Source organism: Siniperca chuatsi, linkage group LG18 (assembly GCF_020085105.1).
Source record: "Siniperca chuatsi isolate FFG_IHB_CAS linkage group LG18, ASM2008510v1, whole genome shotgun sequence".
Taxonomy (NCBI): Eukaryota; Metazoa; Chordata; class Actinopteri; order Centrarchiformes; family Sinipercidae; genus Siniperca; species Siniperca chuatsi.
This window is the reverse complement of record NC_058059.1, coordinates 8,086,428-8,105,070: the sequence shown is the minus strand read 5'-3', so window position 1 is coordinate 8,105,070 and position 18,643 is coordinate 8,086,428. Positions and strand designations below refer to the sequence as shown.

Here is an 18,643-nt window from a genome sequence, read left to right as displayed (position 1 = left end):
AACTAAGCTATCTGTAATATCGGTTTCGATACCGTTATTTATTTGGGGAAAAGTAAAGTTACGCTAGTTAGGTCACGTTAGTAATAAGATGAGTTAGTGTCTACATAGACAATGATCTTCCAGTTTAGGTTGCTTTTGTGTCTGCGGCAACACATTTGTTACAAGTTATACAGTTAACATTAGCTAATGGAAAACATTATTTTACTGATGCACGAAATTTAGCTTTTAACACTGACTACATAACGAGTGCTTTTATCAAAATTAGTAAAAGTTCTACCTAAAAAACAAACAAAAAAAAAACAGTTGTTTGCTGCCAGTTTCCAAAAACAGAGACCAAATTTAAGAGAAGATTTGGGGACAAAAAGCAAAACGACCCGTCCTTCACTGATACACCATACGTGCTGTAGAAACATTGGTGCAGAAATACATAGACTACCAGTAACGTTAGTTATTACCGTTGTAAATCATATTCAGCTCATTGGATGTTGCTGTGATATTACTGCGATTGGTAGGTCGGCTTGTTGACCTGTCATTCAGAGAGAGAAAGAAAGCGGAAATTATCAGAGCCAGTTTTTCAGCGGGGTTCAGACTGAAGCAGCGACGTCTCCCTACACACTTTTGTACAAAATGTGGAGTTAACATGTTATATTTGTTTTGTTTTTTTCTCCGCGTGCTCTCCATGGCATGATAGAAGAGTGTGATTGTGGTAGGTGAACTGTGCATTGTTAGCTCTGCTCCTGCTGGATAGTGTTTGCTTAACATAGCTAGTCTACAGCTCTTTCTGCTCCACTGAAAAGCTAGTTATAGTATCTCTGTGCTTAAGTTTGTTGTGTCCTTGGTTCGTTTCCTTTTTAAAGGACCTAGTCCTGCTGAGTTCTGTGTAAAAGCGGTCATCCAGGTGGTAAGCGTGCCTCAGTAATCCAAGACGTTATTTGATATGTGTGGTGTGAATTACTTATTCGGTGATTGTGACACCTGATTCACTTTACTCTTTTAATTAAAAAAAAAATATGGCTTTGCATACTGTTAGTCGCTTATATTATTGCTGAGCTTAGAGCTAATTGAGCTTAGCTGCTTTCATGTTTGTCACTAGCAGTTGAACAAAATGAGAAAAAATGAGGAAGTCACTGCTTACAGGTTCTTACATTGTTTCCAGTGGGTGCTGGAGGGGTTACTACAATGCAGTGTCAATAACACTGACACAGACAGGTTTTAGTGTCATCTATTCTTTATGAGAGTTTCATTTGGGACAGTTTCTATGGAAGTTGTTTCACTTGTTTATGTTTGGTGTTTTTATTCTTATCATGGCTCTTGTTGTAGAGTGCTTCCTCTCCATTAACACAGGAAGGGGTTGCTTGGCACGTGAAACCTCAGTGATGCAGCAATTGTCAACACGTTTTTACTGACCTTCAGTGTTTTGGGGAGGATTACTATGCTCTTACTGCTCATATTCATGTTCTATTTTTCACATTGTGTCACTGGTAATGTAGGACAACTTTTCCATTAAAGAGTCTTTTTTGTTGTTGATCAGTGTAAAAAAAAAAAAAAAAAAATCCTAATGACATCCACTGTGATTCAATGTTGTGAAAGTCCAAGGCGGCTGAGTGATTTCATTTGGCATGTATCTCCACTGTAATGTACTGTGTTATGTTGTTTCGTGTTGGTTAACTTTGTAGTGTTGAGGGTCAAAACAAACAAAGATGGGGAAGAGCAGTGCATTATGGTTTATTGTTGCAGCCTGACAGTGTGCAAGCTATACATAAAGTTTATTTCTAGCAGTGATATTCAGAGTTCCCAGAGTCACAGACAGCCTGGAAAAGGGGTGAAAATGGGTAAAATGTATTGAGTCATTTTCATCTGACTCATCTAATTTTCTATAGAAATACAAAACAGCAAATAGCAACATTGTTGTTTTAAATTGTGTCATTTGCACATACATCCTTCAATATTATTTTGTAAAATCATTTTATAGTAATACCATTTTTTATTATGATACTTAGCTAAAGCACAATCTGCTAAGTTCTATATAGAAAGAACATAAAACAAATCAATATATAGATATGAAATATAAACAAATCATGCTGGAGCCGTAGATCGTTGCTGAGGAATATACCAAAGAAGCAGCAGAGCGGCTGTGCTTCCACTGCCAGGGGAGATATGGGAGGCAGGTTATGCAATGCTGCACATTATATATATTATTAGACACGTGGGTCAAGGTTAAGACATATGAGCTTCGACCCAAATAGTTGATGCTTTTGTTTATGCAAGTAGTTTCCTTCTTAAAACAGATTTGTAAGGAAAAAATTGCACTAATGCACATTACATGTGCAAGGGATACATTTTTGTTGGTGGCAGTACAGTCCCGGTTCCTTTTGTCATTGTGATCCAGATGTGTGGTGCTGATGTTTGGTGCATTGTGCCGTGTGTCTGTGAGTGTCGCCACTGTCCCATCACTGTGTGATGCTTAGCTGATCAGAGTGACAGTAGTCTACTTGTCTGCCAAAGAAAGCCTTCTCCGTCCACTGGTTTCTCTGTTTGCTCTCCTCCTGTCTGTCTGAACATGAGAGCTAGGCTGCCACTGGCACATGGTCTCACACGCTCACGCACGCATACACACGCTCACGCACACATACACACGCTCACACACACACACACACACACACACACACACACACACACACACACACACACACACTGAAAGGGTTTCTGCCAGAGTGGATGTAAATGAAGCAGAGAGTCATTCTTAAGCTATTTATGGAGCGTTCTTCGGGCCCAGTGGAACTGGCCAGCGTGAGTAATACATAAACACAGCGCATTTGTGTTGTTCGAAAACCATAATAATCAATGTATGTGTGTACATTGAGCAAGGATAGAGTGCAGAGCTTGATTTGGTTCCTGTGATTTTTAAAAATGTGAAGTGTCTTTGTTGAATGTGGTGAAAATTTAACCCTTTTCCATATATTCATAGTGACTAGGCTGCATCGCTAACAAAATGATTCTGTTCCCAGCTGCAGACTGCCAGACTCCATAGATGCTGGAGAATATTCCACAGACAGTATGACAGGTACAGTAAGACTTTCTTTTGTTCTCCTTTTGTTTTTTCTTGCTCAGGTTGTGTCTCCCCTGTGTATTAATTAATACTGCTGTTGAATCGTTGCTGTGACCTCCCACAGTTGTGTCTCCAAAGTTGTGATGAGGGATTAGCTAGTTGATGTTAATTAGCTAATCCTGTTTCAAATTCACTGTCAAGATCTTGTAGTGTGCCAACAATATACTCAGGGTTACAACAACATACAAGCCAGTAAACAACTGATCTATAGATAGAGGTCAGCATCTGTCGCTTTCTGTCATGTTGGTTCTGTGGACAAGTACACAGACACATCCAGGCAAAACACTGACTGTTGCAACATTATGATAGTACTGTTCAGCTAAAAGATAACATTATTCTCATTTTCATTTCAAATTTTTTTAATATTAGGAAAATGTGCACATTTCAACAGCTGTATTTAGGATTGCACAATTAATCAAAATATTGTCGAAATCGCATTATGGCCAAGTATAATATCCAAATCGCAGAAGCTGCAATTTTTTGATAAAGGTAAATGTGTGACAAAACAGCATTATAATGAAGTACTGTAGTGCTGCAGAGATGCCCTGGCCTGCAAATCTTGTTCTCCAGATGTAAGAAAACAGACCCCAGACCCCAACAAATGTCACAGATTTTAATAGTTCTCTCAGTGAAAATGAAAATTGTGATGCAAAAATGATCATTTCCACTAATCGTGAATCATATCACAATCGTAATATCTGTCAAAATAATCGCAATATGATTTTTTTTTTTTTTTTTTTTACCATATCATGCAGCCCTAGCTGTATTATAGAAAAGGGACCAAAATAAAAGTTTGTCATCTGTATATACACTAAATAGTTGGGCGATATGATTATGTACATCATTAGATTATATAAATTTGTCAACTGTCAGAGATTTTGCCATACTGTTGATACAATCAGAATCAGAAATACTTTATTGATCCCCGAAGGGAAACTCTTTGTTACAGCAGCTCGCCTTTACGTCAGTGCACACAGGAAAAAGTACTAGCAAAAAATATAATACAATACACTATAAAACAGGTCAGAAAATAAATGAAGTACCAGGTGGGTGTAAGTATAAAATAAAATAAGTGTGAAGTACCAAGTGGGTTTATCAGTTGAAATGATAGCTATCTCTTTAATATTTGTATGTATGCGGCCATTGTGGGAAATGCTGCAAATCAATTTGCAGGATATGGTAATATTAGATTTTTATATAATTTTTGAATCAATGAGATGAAGTACCTTGATTTATCAGGTGTTTAATTTGCTAGCTAGCCAATAACAGCCATATCTTTTATCCATTTGCAGTTGCTCAGTTGAGTTTCCAGAAAATATACTATATTAACCTTTCTCTGTATGTGAAGGAGGTTTTTATCCATATTTCCCATCCCTAGTCTGATTGCCATTATTCTTAGATCTGAGGAAAGTTCTTGTATGTGTGTGTAAACTGGGGCTGCAACTAATGATTATCTTTTCATTATCGATTTAATCTGTCGATCATGTTCTCGATTCATTGTTTAGTCTATGAAATTCAAGTCAAAAAGTTGTGGAAAAAATGTTGATCAGTGTCCCAGAAGTCTTCAGTTGCTTGTTTTGTCCAACCAACAGTTCAAAACCCAAAGATACTAGGTTCGCAATGATATATAAAAAAGAGAAAAGCAGCAGATCCTCAAATTGGAGAAGCTGAAACCAGGGAATGTTTGGAGTTTTTGACTGAAAAATGATAGAAATGATTAATCGGTTATCAAAATAGTTAACAGTAGTTTACTGTAAACAACATTTAATATCTGAGAACCTTGGCTTCTTTTGTTAAATGAGTAAAGGGTGTAGTAGAAAAACATTTATATTCCTCAGAGCAATGTATTGAAAATAGTATTATTTTGCCAGCCGTTCTGAAACTCCGGTATCATATCGACATTAGTACCAAAAATTATGAATGATACCCTGCCTTAAAATATATATAGTAGATGTGTTGTGTTTCTGAAATGTGTTTCTTAACTCCGATAGCTAGAGTTGTACTGACACTACCTCGGCTCTGTGGTCCAAATAAGAAAATGAAATGCACCAATAAATCCAGTGATGACATTTTTTTAAAGAATTATCGGGTTTGCACAGTTTTGGAAAATATAGCCCATACTTAAAATAACCAGACTTAAATCGTAGAAATTAGATCAAAGTGTAAGGCATCCATTTGTCTCTTGTTGCTATCTCGCTACCTGTCCCTGACTTTTGCTCGCTCCTAGTTTAGTAGTTTTGTCATATTCTAGATCCAGAAATTAAGGGAGTAATGAATTAAGGGTTATGAATACCATCTGTAGAGATCTAGATTTATGTTTACATTGAAGACATTATCATACACTGAAGGCAACAAGGAAGAAAGCAACATCTCTATGATTTAGCAATAAAATGTACATAAACAAGCAACAGATACAAGTGTGAGGGGAGATGGAGCTCTTCCTGTCAGGCCGTCAAACTGTGAATCATGAGTTAGTGTTGTGAAATGTGTTGTCGACGAGTGTTACATGATCATCAACTGGTCATAACAGGGCAGCTCTCCAGAAGCTGTCTCACCTCTGATGCCTCTGCAGTGAAAAACATTTCTGCTTTTTCTTTCTCTTTTTGTCCCTAAAATAAACAGACTCCTGAACGCTGGGGGAATGTGTTATTCTTGTAAGCAGGGTAGAATCTCTATGCTATAGAAACTATAGTAAAAGTGTATCATGTATATATTTGTTGTTTTACAGCTCCGTCCTTCCCTGACAAGATGTCCCCAATCAAAGCTCTCACCATGAAGGACTATGAGAACGTGAGTGATTTGTATCAAGTGACATGATGTTTCTTAAAGAGGAGTTGTGAAGTAGTGATATGTCTCTTCGATCATCCAAAGCCATAACAAAAAAGGGGTAACTTATAATAGGACTCATATTTTAGTTTGCTTATTTATGCTATTGTTTATAAGTTGAATCGCTGAACTTGTCAGTATGAGGTTATGCAGTCAACCAACAGGGTATTATAATTTATTAAACCTGATCCTCAGTCTGACTAAAACCAAGCCACGCTGACCATTTATGGAGATTTAGTGATGAAGTGTGTAGGAGTAGGATTGAGATGGGCTGAAGCCTATATTTCAGCATTTGAGTGGAATGCATGCTCAGATTTTTTGGCTTGTGCCGCCTGGCTGGATGCATGATTAGAGGTTTACGGAGGGGTCCAGACTTCTACCTCCTCCCTTTGACAGTCTACCCAACCCCCATTACCAGATGTATGACGTTCTGACCCTGCAGCACAATGATTCACAGTCTACTTCACACACAAATGCACTCAAACACACAAGCATGAAGGCCTCCCTTCTTTTTAACAATAACCATACACACAATCCTTTTCTGCCGTGTAAACATGTTATCCCACTTTTCTCCACAGATAAAGTGCTTCAACTGCTGTTTTTCCTTGACCCAAATTATTATTATTTTGTTATCATTTAATATAAGTAAATTTAAATGCATAGATTTCAATTTGGGCTGGATGGAGACTACAACAAATGTTAACGTTAAAACGTTATTTGTTGTTTAGTTATTTTCCTGTATATTAACACGTTTTTGTCAATCATCCGCAGCAAATCACAGCTCTGAAGAAAGAGAACTTTAACCTGAAGCTGCGCATTTACTTCATGGAGGAGCGCATGCAGCAAAAATGTGACGACTCCACTGAGGACATATTCAAAACGGTGTTGTATTTACTTTAGTATGCAAAATGTGCATTAGCCTGTCTTTGTCATGCATTTATGTGGTTGCATGTTACTCAGTGTTTCTTACCGGGGCTAAATGAGATCACAATTTCAGCCACAACAGCAGCTGGATTTAGTTCAACCAAAATCCCACATTTACGATCTTAGAACAGCTGTCTTGCCTTTTCATTGTTCCTTTTTGTGTGAGATGTAAGAACATTGGAATCTCCTGGTCTCATTAGGGCAGATTGTGTTTCTTTTTACCATTTTTGAGAAGTGATTTGTAATGTAAGAATGTTATCTTTATGTATACACTCCAAGATAAACCTTGTGATTTATTAATTTGGTCATATTAACAATGCAACTGTCAGGGAGAACAATCTCTAAGAATCTCCTAGAATATTTTTTCACTGTGCCACTCCATATGTGCAGTTAGTGCTATAATGGACTGACTCTTGTCTGTTTATAGAACATTGAGCTGAAAGTGGAGTTGGAGTCTATGAAGAGAGATCTGGCGGAGAAACAGGAGCTACTAGTGTCTGCATCGTGAGTATTGTTTCCTATGCAGTCCTACTGTACTGACGTTCAGTGTCAGCAAAATTCACATTTGGTGTCATTTTAAGATTTCAGACAAAAACAAAATCTTAGTTGGCAAGAAGATGTCGTCGAAACCCAGTGGCAAAAATGTATATGAGCACTAACCTAACCTCCCCTTGTGAATGTATTTCAGGAAAGCGTTGGAGAGTCTGGCTGGTCGAGAATCAGGAGAACCCCAGCGTCTGAGAGAGCAAGCTCAGAGAGAGATGGATGCACTTCGGGACGCATTCAACAAGAGGATAGCACACCTAGAACAGGTGAGTCAAAAAAAACTTCATCCTATTGAACGTTAGAGTTGGTTTTATAAAGTTACTTAAGTTAAGTCAAATACTTGTTACTTGCCACAGGGCAGTAATTTTCTGTTTTAACCCATATAAAGTGCTGTCTCTTGCTCTCAAAAATCACAATAACCCAGTTTCCTGTGTTTAGATTGTTTGAATGGTCATATTAACCAAATTGTGTTCATGTTCATTGTTAGTTTCACTTACATTTGTTGTTAAATTGAACCCCACTCCTTGGTCCTATGTTCACGCTGTTGGTGAACATAATCTGCAGAGGAAAGATTTGTCCAAATTGTTCTGATATAAGACCCTAGTTATCCAGTATGCAGTACAGTAAAAAGTTACCCAGTGTTGAACAGTCATAAAAATCAGCACTGATGTGGTGATAATTGCTTTGGTAGTTGTCTCACTTGGTCTTTTTTGCCTCATGTCAGTGTCTGCGAGCGGCAGAGGAAGAGGTTGAGAATATGGCCGCCATCGCTGAGCAGGAGAAGCTTAAGAATATTAACATGGAGAAGCAGCTTCACGCCCTGGGTCCACCGAGCACTTTCATCCCTGTCCCCAGCCCAGTCCAAGACCTGCAGGTGGCCCTGCAGGAGAAAGACAAGTAGGGACACAAGATATAAGCACAGACATATTATGTTTTTTGTTTTATTTTCTCTGTATTAAGATCTAAGTGTTTCTAATGTTGTTGTTTTTTTGCTCACACCAGTATTATTGAGCAGCTCAAGATCACTTTAAAGGACCAGGAAGCTGTGATCCATCAGAAGAAATGTACCGACCAAGCAACAGATGCACCATCACCTGACTGTGTTAAAAAGCTATCTGATCTCATCGCCAAGAAAGATCAGGAACTTGAGGTATGACTTTCGTATGTTACAAAATATTTTAAGCCATGTTTTGAGAGTACATGCAGTATATTCAGAGAGATTACATTTATTGTCACTATTACCAGCCACAAAATAACTAAAACTTAGTTTCAGCATTACTTGCAATATGAAAAGACAGTTGAGTGACCTTTGACTGTCCGTTTTCCAGGCACTGCGGGACGAGCTACATAGAGAGAAGGACCAAACAACACCAGACCATCAGGTTGGTGTAACGTTGATATCCTCAGTAAATCTCTTTGTGGTTTGCCATAACTACTGCACATTGACACTGACTTCTGGCTGACCGCTTAGCCTCTTTTTTTTTTGGATTCTTTCCACCTATCCATGTTTTTGATGTCTTTTGTTGTTGTTTTTGTCTTGCCCAGCGGGAGACTTTTTATGTCAATCAGTGTTATGTCATTTTCATATTCTGTTCCTAGCAATAGTCTTGCCTCAAACCAAAAGCTAACTTGTTTAACTGCATTAATGTGTCATTCAAACCCAAATACTAGACCGACAGACGCACCTGGGCTGTGTTCTTTGCTGTGCGCATAAAGCAGGCACTGTTGACTTCAGAGGAGTCTATGGTAGTCACAGGAAATGTTCTTTGGCATGTTTTATGGCTTGCTTTTTTCCTCTGTGTGTCTCCTGGTATAGTTTTATTTTTGTTTCCTGCTTTAGTAAAGAGGCAGAGTACTCTTTGTTGTGTTAATCTTGGGGCTTTAATTTGTTGTCTAATGTTGGTTTCACAATAGGAAGCTTGTATTATTACAAGTTTGGTGAAGGAGGGAGTTTAGAGAAGTCACTGCTGGTGCTCCTTGATCATCACTTGTTTTGCCTGACATTAGATTGATGTTTGTAACCTATAGAGTAATCTCTCAATTTCCCGTAATCCTTTAAATGACAGTAAACCTGTATTGGAGGATTTTTCTGGAAATTATTCTCTTATCTATATTCTCGATACCAGCTACATTCTGTGGGTTTGGGGGCTGAATATACTGACACATTAGCCTGTGAACCAGAAGAATCTGCTGAGCTCATGTTTCACTTGCTCTGGCAGATACGTCTGTCCCCCCTCCCATTCTGACAGATTTCCATCCGTCTGGTCAATCACAACCTTTTATCTAATACGAGGCCGGTTTGATATGATGACTGACAGAGGAACGTCACTGGTCCAGATTTGAAAAGTCACACATCACACGGTTTGCTGCTCTGATTGGTTGTAGGTCTGGGCCTGCGTCCAGTCTGCAGGTCCGTCTAGCGCAATGCACCAGGCTCATGAAACTCAGAACAAACTGTCAAACTAGGCGGTGCTGATCAAATATGAATCAAATCAAGATTCTGTTACTGCATTGCCTATTTCCCTTCTCAAATGTTTTCATAAACACATTTTAGTGTACGGTTTAGTTGTAATGTGAGAAAGTTTGTGACCAGGCCGCCATTTTTTTCCTGCTTGAAAACAGACCAACTTGCATATGTCACTCAGCGCTACGTCATTCGTTTCATTGCTCTGATGTTGTCTGTCTATTCAATTGCGTCTAGAAGCATTTTGGTCTGCGCCTGTTGATAAACCCCCATTGGAAATCGAAAATGAAAAAGGGGTAAGAGAGAGGTCCCACATTTGCAATTTAGTCTGGCGATGCCAGGCTAATGACACATCCTTAACATTAAATGTGAACCCTGTTGATTGGGCTGATATGATGTATTTTAATGTTTGATAGATGGTAGTTAAATATCTAAGATATCTTATAGTTTGTCACTTTAGAAAGAAATGTCCATTGTATAGAGACAACGCAATGCAGTTAAAAAGTGGTCATCAAAACATTATGCAGGCTATTGGTGAAAGTACTGTGTTGTCGACATTCAGAGTAGAAAGCTGTTAGTTGGGAAGTGTCCATGGTTTCCTCATCAGCCCTTGACGTCTGGACTCAGGTCAGTGTTAAGACTGGATTACCATGCTGTCTGGAGACAGTTCGTCTGAAAGTTATTTATGTCCATCCTTCTTTATTAATGGGGTTAAGAAAAAATAAAAAAAATCTGTAAACTGCCAGTGTCAGATCTGGGTAAACAAATGAATGTGCTATTGCAAAGGATTTTGAAAGATTGGGGACAATGTGTCTACCAGGGATGCTTTTGGGGCATGACAGGACTTTCAGTGGCCTCTCCAGGATAGCGGTGTAATGGAATGTGTGATGTCAACAATTGCCAGAAAACACCTCCTCTAATCTTAATGCGGATTTGTTTTAGATGTACTGCCAGGCAGGATGGACACTATAGGAATGATCGGCTGCTGCCATCTTCACCAGTCCCCTCGAGAAACATCTGTATGGGGCCTTCATATGTGATACCCTATCAGGGCATCTGGGAAAAGGTTTTCAAGAGATGGTCGTGCACCAGGCATAGCACAGATCACTGCAGCAGTCCTAGAGGATTTGATCTGATTGAATGTGTGGGGGAGAGTGGACTAGAGGCGGGAGCAGGGATTATCAAAGGCTTAGGGCTTATAGCGTTCTGCACTCAGTCATTCTCCTCTGTGCTTCTCATGCTGATGCAGTGAGAGAAAATGATAGATGCCTATTCCTTGGTTGGCAGGCTGATGACCATTAGGCCACTGGACAGTTTGTGTGTCAGTGAGAGGCTTTTTGGGCTTGTTTTAAGAGGGTGAGTCTGGAATCTAAAGATCTAAGGTACCATGAGGGACCCGTGTCGTATATGTGGTGTTCGTGCGGTGGGAAGCCAGTGTCGCTGGATCTTCAGCTCATCAGAAAAGAGGAAGTTACAAGTCATCTTGTCCCATGTGCTGGGCTGGGAGGTGACTCGTGATGGTCGTGGAGAGTTCCTCTGTGGGAAATGTGTGTTCCAGTTAGAGAAGGTGGTACAATGCGATGTTAACATCAGCCAGTTGCAGGATGAACACAACAGTCAGATCCAGAAGCTGCAGGCGGAGAAAGACCACCTGATCCAGTGCATCGTCCACATCTATAAAAAAAACAACCCAAGCCTGGACAAGAGCGACTATGAGATCACCAGCTGCAAGACTCTACTCAGGTCCTCTGGGGTGGGCAGTCCTGATGATGAGGCTGTTTGTCAGCTGGCCTCTGAAGGACAGCAGTTCAGGGAGAGTGGAAGTGGTCACATGGAGAATCGCATGAAAAGGTGCGTGAGTCTGGATCAAATTGTTAGTAAAGGGGCATTTCCAGGGCGCTCAGGCCTCAGGAGCAGCAGGCTGGGATCAGCGGCAGGGCTCGATGGCTCTATGAAGAGCTTTGGTCTCCGAGGCACACGCCACCATTCACAGAGCATGTACCTTGACCTTGTCCACCGTAAGGGCATACTGCCTAGACCTGGATTCAAAAGCCGCTCCACATCCCTGCAGTCCCTCAATAGAGACTTTTCCTCAGACACTCCTCCAGACCCTCCACCCAAACTAAAACTCAGAGAGGCAGTGTCTGTTGCCAGACATGGTGCCACCGATGACCCAGGAGGAAAGGTTCAGGCCAGAGCGCTGCTCTGCAGCTCCTCAAGTCAGCCTTCTGTGATCTCTGACCTGATCCAGCTCCTGCGCTGCATCTCCAAGCAGCAAGTCTCTGTCCCTGCAGGGAGCCACATCCCTGTCCTGAAGAGGTTAAATTCTGGCCCTCACAACCCCCAAGCCAAGCGCAGACACAGAGAGGCAGAATGGAAGTCTCTGCATGACCTTACAGAGGAATTTGATGATGAATACACTCCTGTCAGTGTGAAGGTAGTTCTTTTCAGTAATCCCAGCTGGGCAAAACGCTATAGTACTGGTAATGAGTCACAGACAACAGCTTTGCTGCTTAACATTGCTGGTATTAATACATTTTTTTCCTTTCCTGTTTTGTGTGATCTCTGGATTTGTTTAGAAGCAGAGTGAGGTTAGCCGATTGGAGTCCTGCAATAAGCTGCTGACTGAAGAGCTCACCCAGGAAAAAAACACCAATGAGAACCTGACTAAAACACTGGAGGATACCCAGAATCAAAACAAGGTACATGGAGGCAACATTTTGCTCTGTTAAATATTTTTGAAATAGATTGAGAAGTTTCTTTGTCTAAGATCACTTCTTTATGTAAACAGAGCATGTTAGGGAAGTTGGAGGAGAAGGAGAATGAACTCAACTCTGAGAAGAAAAATGCTCTGAAGCGAGACAAAACAATCCAGGGGCTTACTCAGGTCCTCAGAGAAAAGGAAAAAGAGGTAAGGTTCATACTATTATTAACACATTTTATTTATTGTGGGGATCATAACAGTTAACTGTGACAAGACTTCACCTGTCTGTGTTCTCACTATTCTCTATTATGCAGTGCTCTAACACCAACCTGTCTGTCTTACTCTGTGTATTACACAGATTGCAGAACTGTGTCATGAGATTGAGGACAGGGATGATGCTTTGGCCAAGGCTAGAGAGGCAGCACATAAAGCCCAACTGCAGAAATACCAGGCAAGTCCTGCACCTTTTTATAGAGAGCCATACTTTAAAGAGAGTCCTTACTCTTTCTGTGCCTGTACATTCACGCATTATATTACTAAGAGGTGAGTATCTAATAGAATGTTAGAGAAACAGTAAAGCGAAAGGAGGTTGTTGGATTTTTTTTGTTTGTTTGTTTTTTTTATCTCCATCTCATTGACAAATACACATTGCAGCCTCTGTAAAGACAAACATTTCTTGCATATATCCGTCAGGGAGTAGAAGAGCACCAAAATCTATTAATGGAAAAGCAAACAGAGCTGGCCCAACTCCAGGGGGAACACCATGCCAAGGTGCTTGAAGCCCAAAAGCTACAGCGTGCCCTGGACAGGAAGGAGCAAGAGCTGGCTGACTTGCAGCAGGCAAAGGACCAGCTAGAGGTGGAACTGGAGGACCTGCAACAGCAGAAGAAGAAGGGAGACAAGGCCCTGAATGTAAGACAGCTGGACAGTGGTTGTCTAGTAAATATTTCCAAATAAAACTCCCAGAGTCACCAGAACAAAGCCATCAGGCATTTTCAAAAATCTTTTCTGTCGTCTGTCACCATTCAAATATAGACCTTTTGTGTGACGGTATTATTCTTTCCCAGGATATGAACAATCAGCTCAAAAAACTGAGTGGTGAGATCGGGGACAGGGAGAGTGCTCTGGAGCAGCAGTACCAGGAACTGCTGGATCAAACCAAAAGGAAACTGCAGGCCCATGAGGTCACCATCCAGCGGCTTACATCCACTTTGGCTGATAAAGAGCAGCAGCTACAGGTGATACAACAACATTGAACATATACAGACTGATTCTAGACCAAAACATACAATTTTCTTGTGTATTAATTTTTGCATTGGAAAATCTGCCATCGAATATTTTCAGATAGTTGGCTTTTTACGTTGTTTTTCTCTGTGTTCATCAGGAGTACATAAACATGATCAGAGACTTCGAGCAAAGCAAAAGCCCAGGAGGAAATGATAATGTGCTTTCCAAGCTGCGGCAAAGGTTGAAAGAAAAGGAGAGGGCTCTGGAGGTGGGCATGTCTTCTGTGTAATCTTCTCACCAAAGTGACTATAATTTGATTGTGACGTTCTTCTGTTTGCGCTCTCACAGCAAGCGCTGGATGAGAAATTTGCTGCCATTGAGGAGAAAGACAATGAGATACACCAGCTGCAGCTGTCTCTTAGGGAGAAGGAAAGAGACCTGGATAGGCTCAATAACTTGCTTTCTCACAACGAGGAAACCATCAATGTAAGAAGCTATGACCATGTTTGATTGGGAAATAATATCAGAAACTGAGGCAATGAGCCTTTTCCAGTAATCAGTGATGAAATTGTTTTTGGGAGGTTGGACTTCAATCTGATGTCTGCTCATTCCTCTCCTTTCAGAGTTTTGACAGTCTGATCAAGGGGAAGGATGTGGAACTGCAGCATCTTGCAAACACACTTAAGAACCTGCAGAGAGCCAAGCAAGATGTAGAAGATAACTTGAACAGATCACTGAGGGAGAAGGACTCCATCATCAGCCAGCTACAGCTCTCCCTGGAGGGCAAGACAAAGGATATGGAGGTTAGTTAACAAAGACCGCCACCTTCACACACCCTCTGCTGTATTTTCAGCCATGTTCATTGTGTTTTTTACCATTCTGACTCGAGAAGTTTACATATACAAACACTTTATTTATAGATCTTTCTTTGTGGTAATTTTTCTAACTCAACCTTTGTTTGTAGGAAATGGCCAAATCAATGCTCAGCCAGTCACAGACTCATGCACGTGACCTCGCTGAACAGATGGGCCAGAGGTTAAAGGTCACAGAGGCTATGTTGGCTGAGGCTGTGAAGGCCAGGGAAAGGCTGGTTGCTGACAATGAGAGTGCTGTGGAAGGACTGTTGGCTACAATCGGCAGCAAGGACCAGCTCCTCAAGGTCAACATTTAATTATGAAAACATTTTCATTGGTTTCAGGGATCAGCTCAGGGAAACTTTGTTGTAACAAATAGTGATAGAATATAGCAAAGAAAACATAATAGCAATAAGAATAAAGTAACATGCAAGTTAGATAATTAATTAGGTATGAACATATGGATTATAATATATTTTTAAAAATGAATTAGCCTGCATGCATGAACAAAAATGTAATTTGTGCAGCTAATTAAAAAAAAATTACAAATTCTTTACAGTTTTAGAAAAGTGAATTTACACATTATACAGACATACAATGTGCATGGTATGTATTCACATTAACAGATCTACAAAAGGGCATTTGTATGTTCATAATGTGGGCAAACATCACTAACTCTCATTACTTTTATTTGTTTTTTCTTTTCCCCCAGGAGTCTGCAGAGCACTACAACCGCATGCTGTCTGAGCGTGCTCAAGAGATTGAGCAACTGAGGAAGCAGCTGTCTGATAGGCAGCAGCAGCTTGCCACTGCTGAGAAGCAGAGCTCCACAAAAGCACAAGAGGGTTATTTAGAGACTGCAGAGCTCAAAGCCCTGCTTGCTGAAAAAGAGAGCCTCATCAATGTAAGTTCCTCTGGGATACAACACAGTTACTCAGCTGTAAAATGTGCTCGACTTAGGAAATCAAAACTCCCAAGGAGAACAACACTAAAAACAATACTCCTCTCCTTTGATTTCTGGACAAAATTTATCAGTTGTACATGGCTGTGTTGTTATCTTTGTAATTTTGCAGAAGCTTCTGCAGCGTGGTCAGGAGAGAGACCAGTTTCTGACAGAGATGAGGCAGAAGGAGGAGCCGGATCATGTGTTGGAGCTCAGACAAACTATCCAGATCATGCAGGAGAAGTTGGACGAGAGGGAAGGTGAGGCCTTTAGACCTTTTAAATCTTCTCACTGGATATTTATAAGTTAAGAGTACATGTCGGTCCTATATTTGTTTTCTGTTTTGTCTGCACTGAAGCTGAGCTGTCCAGGAGGAACAGTGAGGATAATGTGGAGAACATTTCTCTTTCCAAGAAGACAGTTGTTGTCCTAAAGAAGGAGCTAGCACAGAAAACCGAGGCACTGAACAAAGCACTGAAGAGGGAGAATGAACTGAAGGTCAGATTTTTATAAGCATTTTAACTAACTGTCCATAATCAGGAAACTTGCTAACAAGTGTCTTTTTGTGTAATTTTATTTTCTTGATGTCCAGATTTCTTTGGCAGAGCTACAGTCATTGCTATCTGAGCTGGAGGGTCGTAATGAAGGTCAGGCTGCTCATATTGAGTCCCTGACTGCCACACTGACGACCAAGGATGAGATTATCAATGTAAGGATTCAGAGTCAAACTCTAGTCACTCAATGAAACACACAGCAACTTTGATTCTGACTGCATTTGAACTCAGTGGCCTCTTCTCCAGCAGTTCTCATGTTTAGTTTGTCTCTGAGCAGGTTCTCCACCAGCGCCTCGGTCAGAGAGGGGACAGTCGGGCTGAGCATACCCAGGATCAGGTTATTGGCACTGGCATGGAGAGACTCCCCGGGCTCCCTCAGAGAGAGAGAACCATGATTGGTGGAGACAGCCAGCAAGAAGTAAACTATAAACTTTACCAACTTTTCTCCTGAATGGAAAAACCAGAAAACAACATACTTTACACTTAATGCTTTGACATTAACCATTTGCCTTTTCATTTTCTGTCTCCCTTAAGGCTTTGCCTAACCTTACAGCCTTGCAACAGGAGCATGATGCTCTGAACAAAGCCCTGAGAGCCGAACAACAGCTCTACTCCAGCCTGGTCAGGACTGTAAAGGAGCAGGATAGGTAACAAATGTAATCATTGCAGTTAGTAAAAATGAAAAGATTTGACGTTTTTGATGAATATACCTTACTTTGTGTTTTGCAGTGCCCAGCGTCTGCATGCTCTGCAGCTGGAGCTGACAGCAGTGCAGCTCCTCAGGCAGCAGCTAGAGGAGAGCATCAAAACTAATGAGGAGCTAAGGGACGACCTGGAGAGAGAGATACAGAGAGCGAAGCTCAGAGAAGGTGCAGTGCAAACACACTGGGTGGTAACTGACGATGGGAAATGAATGAAAGAAAATAAACAAATAAAAAACACGAAAGAAAAAAGAAAAGGAAAGAGCATGTTTATCACTAAAGTTGTTAGAAGAGTTAGGAAACTGAGACGCGTATCCATAGCTCCTAGGGAAAACACACACATGCACAAGCACACCTGTCTTTGTCCTGTGTGTTTACTCCAGTAATATCTGCTGACAAGCTCACATCTCCTCTTTATCTGTCACTTTATTCAGCACGCACACACCTGGTCCTTCCACTCCTCATCTTTGTGCACTTTTATGTTCATTGTTCTTTTCATCATCACCTCCTCATCTGCATGTTTTGTCCATAGTAGAGTTGCTACCTGTTTTCTCTGTCACTCTTTAAATGTAATGGCTTCACACTCATCCACCCTCAGTTTTTCTGTCCTTTTTATAAGAAAAGTGAATAAAGGCTGCTGTTGGCCGGTCTTCCTGTCTCTCACTTTTAACATGTTGTCTGCTTGTTTTGACTGTCCCATTAAAACATTTGGTTGACTGCATCACCTCTCTATCACCCCTCTGGTTATTAATCCAACCATCTGTCATATGAGTTAGATTTCATTGCATAAGCATGTCATTATATAACTACTTTAGGAAAGTTATTAAAGGTTGTTATACTGCTATAGAATCACATGGTATCTTACTGTAGAATAGCTCCTAGTCTTAAGTTTATTATTTTATGAAATCACATAGTTAATGAAATTTATCACACTTAGTGCTTCAGATGTAGTGTGACATCAGGGTGCAGCCTTGAGACTGATTGAAAGTGTCACTGTACGCTCAGGTAGTCGTCTAAGCCAAATTACTTCAGTGTCTGTCCAAATGCGTGTGTGTGTGCTCGCCTATGTGTGCATGATCATCCCCCGCCCCTGTCTAAATAGAGCCAGGTGTATAAATAGGTCAGCTGTAAGTAACAGGCCCAAGGCTCACATGCACACTGAATCCAAGATAGATGTAGCTACAGTAATTACCACTGATTAAATTTCCACATTTCTTGTTTTGGTTATATGGTTATATGGTTATTATAATATACAGTACATACTATGTGTGCATGCTACATGTAGACAAACACAAACATAGTTATTATGTGTATACATGGTAACACTTTACTTCAAGGCCCCCTATTTAGCCTGTATAAGCAGTATACACACATTTAATAAATGGTTTATAACACATTATGTAGTTGTATGCAGCTATAAGGACATTTTAAGTGTTTATTAATGTAATGAAGTTACATAAAAGTTGTCAACAACTACATTAATAAACACATATCTGCTTACAACTACATTATAGTGTGTTATGAACCATTTATTAAATGTTTATATACAGACTTATAAATGCTAAATATATATATATATAAAATATATCTATTTTTTGAATGTATTTTTCTGTGACTGCAGATCCCAAACTTCTCTTAACACTCTGCAGCTTTTTGTTAAATTCCACCACTAGCTTACCTGACTCAAGAAAAAATATCAACTGGTTTAGTTTGCATTCATAAGGCATGGATAGATGTACAGAAGAATTATGCATTTTTGGTATTTGTACCAGTTTTTACTTTACAAAAATA

General features: G+C 40.3%; 1 protein-coding gene across 13 annotated transcripts in view; it reads left to right on the top strand.

Moving 5' to 3' along the window:
* cdk5rap2 (CDK5 regulatory subunit associated protein 2) overlaps positions 1–18,643 on the top strand; it is a 36,106-nt gene that overhangs the window by 549 nt on the left and 16,914 nt on the right. For 9 of the 13 annotated variants that reach the window (XR_006375524.1, XM_044174458.1, XM_044174462.1 and 6 more), the window contains exons 2-26: positions 3,009–3,064; positions 5,838–5,899; positions 6,707–6,817; positions 7,287–7,363; positions 7,548–7,671; positions 8,130–8,302; positions 8,408–8,555; positions 8,734–8,787; positions 11,473–12,306; positions 12,449–12,571; positions 12,661–12,780; positions 12,932–13,024; positions 13,267–13,485; positions 13,641–13,811; positions 13,958–14,068; positions 14,149–14,286; positions 14,424–14,603; positions 14,765–14,959; positions 15,367–15,558; positions 15,728–15,857; positions 15,956–16,095; positions 16,190–16,306; positions 16,429–16,569; positions 16,686–16,798; positions 16,881–17,020. Coding sequence is in view for 12 of the 13 variants with exons in the window: in XM_044174458.1 (XP_044030393.1) it covers positions 3,009–3,064; positions 5,838–5,899; positions 6,707–6,817; positions 7,287–7,363; positions 7,548–7,671; positions 8,130–8,302; positions 8,408–8,555; positions 8,734–8,787; positions 11,473–12,306; positions 12,449–12,571; positions 12,661–12,780; positions 12,932–13,024; positions 13,267–13,485; positions 13,641–13,811; positions 13,958–14,068; positions 14,149–14,286; positions 14,424–14,603; positions 14,765–14,959; positions 15,367–15,558; positions 15,728–15,857; positions 15,956–16,095; positions 16,190–16,306; positions 16,429–16,569; positions 16,686–16,798; positions 16,881–17,020 (3,962 nt within the window). In the remaining variant the exon portion in view is untranslated. Of the gene's footprint in view, positions 1–557; positions 707–3,008; positions 3,065–5,837; positions 5,900–6,706; positions 6,818–7,286; positions 7,364–7,547; positions 7,672–8,129; positions 8,303–8,407; positions 8,556–8,733; positions 8,788–11,472; positions 12,307–12,448; positions 12,572–12,660; positions 12,781–12,931; positions 13,025–13,266; positions 13,486–13,640; positions 13,812–13,957; positions 14,069–14,148; positions 14,287–14,423; positions 14,604–14,764; positions 14,960–15,366; positions 15,559–15,727; positions 15,858–15,955; positions 16,096–16,189; positions 16,307–16,428; positions 16,570–16,685; positions 16,799–16,880; positions 17,021–18,643 lie in introns of those variants that run through there. The other 4 variants (XM_044174467.1, XM_044174466.1, XM_044174463.1 and 1 more) reach the window with 3 other exon arrangements.